The sequence below is a fragment of the Mustela nivalis genome (genome assembly GCF_964662115.1).
Source record: "Mustela nivalis genome assembly, chromosome: 8".
NCBI lineage: Eukaryota > Metazoa > Chordata > Mammalia > Carnivora > Mustelidae > Mustela > Mustela nivalis.
This window is the reverse complement of record NC_139027.1, coordinates 130,008,221-130,016,364: the sequence shown is the minus strand read 5'-3', so window position 1 is coordinate 130,016,364 and position 8,144 is coordinate 130,008,221. Positions and strand designations below refer to the sequence as shown.

The 8,144-nt window shown below is 42.2% G+C and overlaps 1 protein-coding gene across 1 annotated transcript; it reads left to right on the top strand.

Annotated features, from left to right (window-relative positions):
- Positions 1-518: 518 nt before the first annotated feature.
- Positions 519-7,747, top strand: WFDC8 (WAP four-disulfide core domain 8; the record flags this gene model as incomplete). Its single annotated transcript, XM_082743025.1, has 5 exons — positions 519-567; positions 3,371-3,511; positions 4,188-4,355; positions 6,495-6,635; positions 7,608-7,747. 5 exons carry the CDS (start codon positions 519-521, stop codon positions 7,745-7,747), a joined length of 639 nt encoding a protein of 212 aa, XP_082599151.1.
- Positions 7,748-8,144: the final 397 nt, after the last annotated feature.

The following is an 8,144-nucleotide window of genomic DNA, read 5'->3' as shown; positions in this document are numbered from 1 at the left end:
ACTCACCCTGGAAACTTCAGATTCTTCCCTCACTGTTCACTCCAAATTATTTCCCTAGCTTTACCTGATATGTGTATTTTCCAAGTTTAATTTTTTAAAGGTGAGTCATCACTAGGCAGGAGCTCAAGGGCAGAAGTCAGTGAGGAGGTGGTTGCACAAGTGAAGGAGAGAGATGGGGTGATGTCAGGAGCTGACCTGGAAATGGTGGCAAAGAGGGAAAGCCATAGGGCTTGGAGAGAAATGAGGAGGTAGAACTGACTCAAGTCCATGACTGACAGGATGCTAGCGTGAAAGAGAGGGAGGAGTGAATCTCAGGGTTCTCATGAGAGCCTGGGGGTCTGTTGATGCCAAATATAAAGACGGGAGCAGAGTCAAGGAGTCACTGCTAAAGCATAGGAGATTGTAAGTCTGATTTATACATGTGGGCATAGAGGTCTCTTGAGATTCCCAGATATATGTTCCCACGTGGTTGGATATGTGCCTTCAGCTTGGAAGTGAGAAAAGTTCTGGAGGGAGGCATGGTAACCACAGTTAGCTTGGTGGGAATGGATGCAGGAAGTGTGTCAGGTAATGACAACAGAGAGCTGAGTTATGAACTTTAGGGAGCATCCCCAGTAGCTGTAGAGGACTGCTCAATGTATGTGCATTCAGGGAGGAATCCATGGAGACAAAGTTAGTAGTTGAGGTGGGCTGACTGGGAGGGAGGAGGATTCCAAAAGACAGCTGAAGCTGACAGTAGGCAAGGAATACAATGGCTAAACCAAAAAAAGGTTTACATGCCTCAGAAGCCGAAGGGAGGACTGACTAGAGTCTACACTAGTGAGGGGACATTTGTCTTTATAATCCCAAGATTTCTATACCTTTTTACCTCTTTGGAGGTGTCCCTATTTGATTTGCTTTACACTCTCTGTGCCCAAATCGAAAACAATAATTTCTAAGCAGCGTACATCATGGTGCCCGACTGCCTGCTTTGGTGTCACTGGAGGCACTTTATTTTTCCTTTTATGACTTTTTAAAATTTTTTTATTTTTAAAACTTGTTTTCAGTGTTCGAGAATTCATTGTTTATGCACCACATCCAGTGCTCCATGTAATACGTGCCCTCCATCATACCCATCACCAGGCTCACCCAACCTCCCACCCCCCAAACCCTCCAAAACTCTCAGATTGTTTCTCAGAGTCCACAGTCTCTCATGGTTCATCTCCCCCTCCAATTTTCCCCAACTCCCTTCTCCTCTCCATCTCCCTATGTTCCACTGGAGGCACTTTAAAGTGATGTATGATACATTGGTGAATTGAATTTAAATTTTAAAGAGAGAAAAAAAAAATTAAGTCCCTAGGCTTCCCTTTCTAGAGATTCTGTTTCAGGCCATGGTCTGTAGTTTCTAAAAGATGCACAGGTGTTTTCAATGTACACTCAAAATTAGGAACCATAACTCTTCTTAGCCTTAGACATCCTTGGAGAGTGTTTGAAGCATGGTATGAAGAATAAGAAATAAAGCTGGAAAGTACAAAAAGTCTCAATGGCCACTGTTCAGGACTTCTGGAGTGAATTATGGATTAGAGCTCCTAGACTCACTCCTCATTCACTCTATTTTTCCCATCTGACTTCATTTTTTTAAAACCTGGAATTTAGGAGGGTGATACTGATGATCCATATGGTGTTTCCAATTCTGAACCCTTATAATTCCAAGACTCAGTAGTCTCCAAAAGGATCATGCTTCTCTGGTCAGAAGTCTGGTGTGGTTTCGAAGGATTTTCTGCTCAGGTTCTCAGCAGGTAGCATCCAGGGTTGCATCGAAAAGTGCAGTTCTCATCTGGGACCCAGGAGTCTCACTAACACTCACTGGCTGTGGCAGAATCATTCCCTTGCACTTGTACCACTGAGGTTGCTTCCAGAGGTCACCTTCAGTCCAGGACACTAAGTTCCTTCTGTCCTCAAAGCTCCTAATAACATGTTGGGTTCCTCTCACACGTGGAATTTATCTTACCTCTTCTCTATTAGTCAGGGGGGAAACTCTTCTATTTTTTTTTAATTTTTTATTTTTTATAAACATATATTTTTATCCCCAGGGGTACAGGTCTGTGAATCACCAGGTTTACACACTTCACAGCACTCACCAAAGCACATACCCTCCCCAATGTCCATAATCCCACCCCCTTCTCCCAACCCCCCTCCCCCCAGCAACCCTCAGTTTGTTTTGTGAGATTAAGAGTCACTTATGAACTCTTCTTTTTAAGGTCTCAACAACTTAGATGTGGCTCAGTCAGATAATTTCTATATTTTAAGTTCAATTAACTTGGGACTCTAATTCCATCTATGAAATCCCTCATAGCCCACCTAAATTCAAGTGTGATTCATAACCAGAGGACAGACAACTTGGGGAGGCAACTTTAGAATTCTACTTCCCACAAGCTCAGCAATTAGTAAGCTGTGTCAAGCCCTAAAAAGGAGGAAGAAAACCATGTGCCAGGCACTGTGATGAATGCATTGTAAGCATCATTCCCCTTAATTCTTAGAAGCAGGTTGTAAGGTAGAGATTGTAATTCTCATTTTATAGATGGGAAATGTTGGACTCAGGAGGAAAACCTTTTTCCCCCTAAGATTACTTACCTAGTCGTGTTGGAGTCAGGCTCCAAACCAGGTGTGATACACTTCTCCTCCCATTGCCCATTTCTGTTCCCTTTAAGGGTAACTGAGAAGGTATATAGTGGAACTCAGGTTGGTCTTTTTTTTTTTTTTTTAAGATTTTATTTATTTATTTGACAGAGATCACAAGTAGGCAGAGAGAGTGGAGGAAGCAGTCTCCCTGCTGAGCAGAGAGCCCGATGTGGGGTTCCATCCCAAGACCCTGGGATCATGACCCAAGCTGAAGGCAGAGACTTTAACCCCTGAGCCACCCAGGTGCCCCCAGGCTGGTCTTGATTTCACAAGGAGTCAGGGACCCAAGTCAGGATTCAGGACTCCTATACTCCTATTTCCATGGTATTCCTACCCCTTCTTACTAATTAATTTCCCCTATCAACTAAGACTCTGGAGGCAAAGGAATTGGGCAATAACATATTAAGTTTCAAGAGGAGAGAGAAGCTCCTAGACTTAAGGAAAGGCTCTTGGTTCCTATCTAGTTCCCTGCCATGAAATCTGAGATGCTTCCCCTTCAGTTGACCTAAGCACAGATTCCTGATTCAGATCAATCAAAACGAACTATGAGTGGTGGGAGGAAGACCCAGCTCCTAAATTTAAGCAGAGCTACTGAGGATGGAAGGTAGAAGAGACGGCTGATAGAATGTCACTATTCACCTTTGCCATGGGAGGAGAACTGAAACTCTCAAAGGATGTGAATTTGAATTTGGATGTTGCTTTCTTGTAGAGAAAGCAGGAGTGTGCCCCCGAGAAAGGGTCCTCTGTGAGATTTATGTTCCAGACCTCTGCACAACTGATTGGGATTGCCTAAAACAAATGAAGTGTTGTTCATTTGCCTGTGGGAAAAAGTGCATGGATCCATTCCAAGGTAATAGCCCCCAAGCTGAGGGCACAGGTATCTTTTGAGTTGTCTTACTTCCTGCTCCATCCAGAGCTCGTCGAATGATTCCCTTGGATGGTAGGACAAGAAGTCAGGGTTCATGCTTTTCTTGTTCTTGAATCAGATTCCCAACCCTCAAGTACAAACAATGAGTCCGGGCATGAGGGATGTCAACTGGAAAATATTGATGACAGTCTTCTTTGATCCAACACTCAAACGCTCACACACAATTAATACTTGTTTCATGTTCACTAAGTGTCAAGAGACTATTGTTGGCACATGGTAAATATAAACCTCAGTCAGCTTTGATGCTGGGCTTGGTTTCGGACTCTGGCTTTCAAAGAGGTTTTCTGGTGGCTCAAAGTAAAGAGTATCTCATAATAGGAAATTCTGTTATATATATAAATGAATGGGTCAGACCACAATAATGCCTTAGGCACTTTGGATACAGTCACTGAACAAATCTTGTCCTCCCAGAGCTCAAGGACTTAGAGAACAAAGATCAGTTCCATATTTGTAGGAGAGCTAGGTTAGAGCTTTTATTTACAGTGGCTCTCTCTATGACTTGTATGGTCATACTAAGAACTGCATAAAAGCTGAGAGCCTGACCCCTTCTCTTTTTTCCTACCCTTTATGTTCTTCCCTCTCTGCATCCCACCTTCAGAACCCTGCATGCTACCCCCAGAAGAAGGAGAGTGTGACGTTAGTGTCTTTCGCTGGTATTTTGACTTTAAACTTCAGTCCTGTGAACCGTTTATATATGGAGGCTGCTTCGGGAATGCCAACAACTTCCTCAGCATCACAGCCTGCCAAATGGCTTGCTCACCACCTGGTAGGATTTATATCCCTGGCAATCCGAGGGATTAGTATATGCTCAGGCTTTAAGGTTAAACTGCCTTGGTTCAAGTCTACTCTATCATTCCCTGAGTGGGTGGTCTTAGGTCAGTTGCCTGTTTCCCTTAGCTTCAGTATTCTTGTCTATAAAAGGGGGATAGTAATAGTATTTACCTAATAGAGTTGTTGTGTCAGAAAAATGACATAGTGCACTTATCTATTGAGTAGTACCTGAGGCCTCACCCAAGAATGAAGCATAAACAGGTCAGGTTTGGAATCACATGAAGTCCGAGTAGAGTAGAGAGTAACTGAAGAATAGGATGAAGTAAAGGTGAGGGCTGTGGATTAATTCCTACTATAATGACAAGCACCAATAATATTGGGAGATAGTATCTTACAGAGGTAGGTGCCAGATAACCCAGATAAAAATCCTCCTTTTCCCATTTATTGCAATTTTCTTCACCTCTCTGAGTTTCAGTTCTCTCCTCTGTAACACTGAAATAACAGAAAAACATCTTTGAGTTTTTGGTGGATTATGTGTGATCGGGACACAAGGATTTGACATAGGGGTTGTTAAGTAGTGTGGGCTTGCTTAATGGTAGCACCCTAGGTGGTAACCATTGATGTTCAAATGCAGCACCGTGTGACTTACAAGGCAGCATTACAACTTTGATGTCAAATTCTAAGAAGCAGGCTGAATAGTATATCATCTCTTCCATTATACAGACAAGGAAACAGAGTCAAATAGATAAAGTTAGTTGCTCAAGGATTCACAGTGGGTCAGGAGTAGAACTGGAATTTTAATTCTGTAATTCCAGTGAGCCTGAATGGCAAAGACATTATTGTGGTCTGACCCACTGTGGAAGGCTTTAAGAAATCATGGCACTATGCATTAGACCTTGGCTCACTCTCAGAAGCAGTAGGAAGAAGAAACCAGGGAAATGAACTTGGGTGGGATTGGGGGAAATTTATGTTTGGGTTAAGAAAGAACCTAGGGGTGGGCACCTGGGTGGCTCAGTGGGTTGGGCCGCTGCCTTTGGCTCAGGTCATGATCTCAGGGTCCTGGGATCGAGTCCCGCATCGGGCTCTCTGCTCAGCAGGCAGCCTGCTTCCTCCTCTCTCTCTCTGCCTACTTGTAATCTCTCTTTGTCAAATAAATAAATAAAATCTTTAAAAAAAAAAAAAAAGAAAGAAAGAACCTAGGGGTGCCTGGGTGGCTCAGTAGGTTAAGCCTCTGCTTTTGGCTTGGGTCATGATCTCAGGGTCCTGGGATTGACTCCCACATCAGGCTCTCTGCTGGGTGGGGAGCCTGCTTCCTCTCTCTCTCTCTCTGCCTGCCTCTCTACATCCTTGTGATCTCTTTCTGTCAAATAAATAAATAAATAATCTTAAAAGAAAGAAAGAACCTAACCATAGCTCTGGGAGTCAAATTCACCACACTCTGTCAGAATCCAACTTGAGGAAGAAGGAGAAGAGAGAAGAAGGAGGAGAGAAGGAATAAAATAAGGAAAATACCTTCCTGTCCTCATAGAATTTGTAATCAGATAATGACAAGAGGAAACATGCACAAAATGTGAAAATATTGATTTTAACACCATCTATGCCCTAGTGACCCACATTTGTAGCTCCATTCTGAATTTGACTCCCAAACTCCAACTGCATACTCTACTCCTTCATCTCAATCTCACAAACACCTCACACTTCACTTGTCTAAAACAGAGGTGCTCACCCATCTCAAACTTGCTCTGTCCACAGCTCTCCCTCTCTTGGTTGATATGAACTTCTAAATCATCCTTGATGAATCAGCATCAACATTCTCAATCCACACTGATGGAGTTAGGAAATCATTTTAGATATACCTTAAAAATAGATCCATAATCTGAACATGACTTACTATGTCTTCAGCTGCCGCACCAATCCAGGTAGCTCTCTTCTCACCTGGAGCTTCAAAGAGCAACCCTAACTCTATTTCTCCTACAATCCATGAAATGCTGAGGCATTCCATTCTGCCATAGCCTACCAGAGGTAGTCGCAGTAGAGTGAGCCAAGTCACAGAAAGAGATACTAATTTTAAAGGTGTTTGAAGGGTGTGAGAAGGGGTGGGGTTTGAGAGAACTCACATCTACTCTTGTTTTAGCCAAGAATGGACAGTGCCCACTCTTCCCTTTCAAGGACCGTATGGAGTGTCCAGCTTCATGTAAGAGTGACTTCGATTGCCCCAAAACTACCAAATGTTGTGAATCCATGTGTGGCTTTGTTTGTACCAAGGCCTGGACAGGTGAGAACTAGGGATACACCTCCTAACATCTCTAGGGCATATGCTAAGGATGCTTTGTTGTTCCATTGAATAAGGATGCCCCTTTGGTTGAACTTAGATATCTCTAGGGAATTTTTCTTTCTTTAATGCCCTATCACTGCTCTCATGTTGTCATCTTAATTTCAGGAAACTATTATGCTAGTCTTCAAAGCCAACCATGCATAGTATCACTCCCTATTTTTTCCCCATGAGAACTTATTTATTCTGAGTCTCATTCTTCACTGATTGACAGGTGACAATATCCACTTACTCGTACAAAAAAAAAAAAAAAGATAACCATTAGGTACATTCCTAATAAACCCTTTGTCTACACAGAACTTCACATGAAGTGCATATTCACATCTTGTAAGGTATGCTAGGGAAAAGATGGGTAGCAAACTGCTATTGGGACAGAAGTGAACTCTGTAGCCTCTGAGACTAGTGTTCATTTCCTTACTTAATATTGAGATAGTATGGTCTTGTCTGAGGGATTCTTAGTGTTTGGTGCTGCATACAGCATGGTATAGTGAAAGGAAACCAAGGCCTTTCAACTGACTTCAACACTTCCACTTGTTTTCTCTATGGCCATACACTACTCACTTGCCCCTACACTAACCTCAAGTTCTGCAACATATAAAACAAAGAAGTTCTGGGTGCTCTCTAATACTCCTTCTACCTCTGGTAATTTGGGATTAGATAACCCAAATCCATTACTTCTCTGGGGGGCAGCAGGAATCCTATCAGATTGTCTATGTCAGAGATGGCAAGCCTTTTTCATACACCTCAAATTATTAGCCACTGGAAGTTGATACTTTTGCCTTCTGCACTCTATTTTTACTCTAGGGGAAAGGGTAAGAGGTTTAGTCAGAAGAAACCCCTGTTTAGAGTTTTCCAAGTTTCCCCAAACTATGATCAAGTATTTCAAGTTCAAATGTTTTATTTTATCCCATAAAGTCAAACCAGGTTTCTGCCCGCACAAGCCCATGGTGTGTTCCAAGATTGATAGACCCAAGTGTCTTCAGGATTATGATTGCCCAGTGTCACAGAAGTGCTGTTCACATTGTGGACTGAAGTGCCTGGAACCTCAAGAATGAATAGTAAGTGGAAAATATTATCATTGATGTAATTAATTATGAGTAGGATAATAAAAACTATCAATTTTATCTTCTATCCAACTGCTTTCCCAAATTGACTTATGAAATATAACACTATTTACTGGGGTTACTTTGATTGTATATATAATCTTATCATCTGAAAATGATAAGATTCTGCTTTATTCCAATTTTGTGACTTAGTTTCCTCACCTTTTTATATCTAGAGCCTCTGAAATTATGTTGAAAATAAAAGCAATGACATCTATCCTTGTCTGGTTCCTTATTTTAAAGTTGGCGTCTCACCAGAGAATCTAGTAGTGCACAAATGGTACCTAATCAGGCCAAATTTTAAAGTGCTGTAACCGAGCCACAGACTAAACTGGGTGCTCTAATGGGC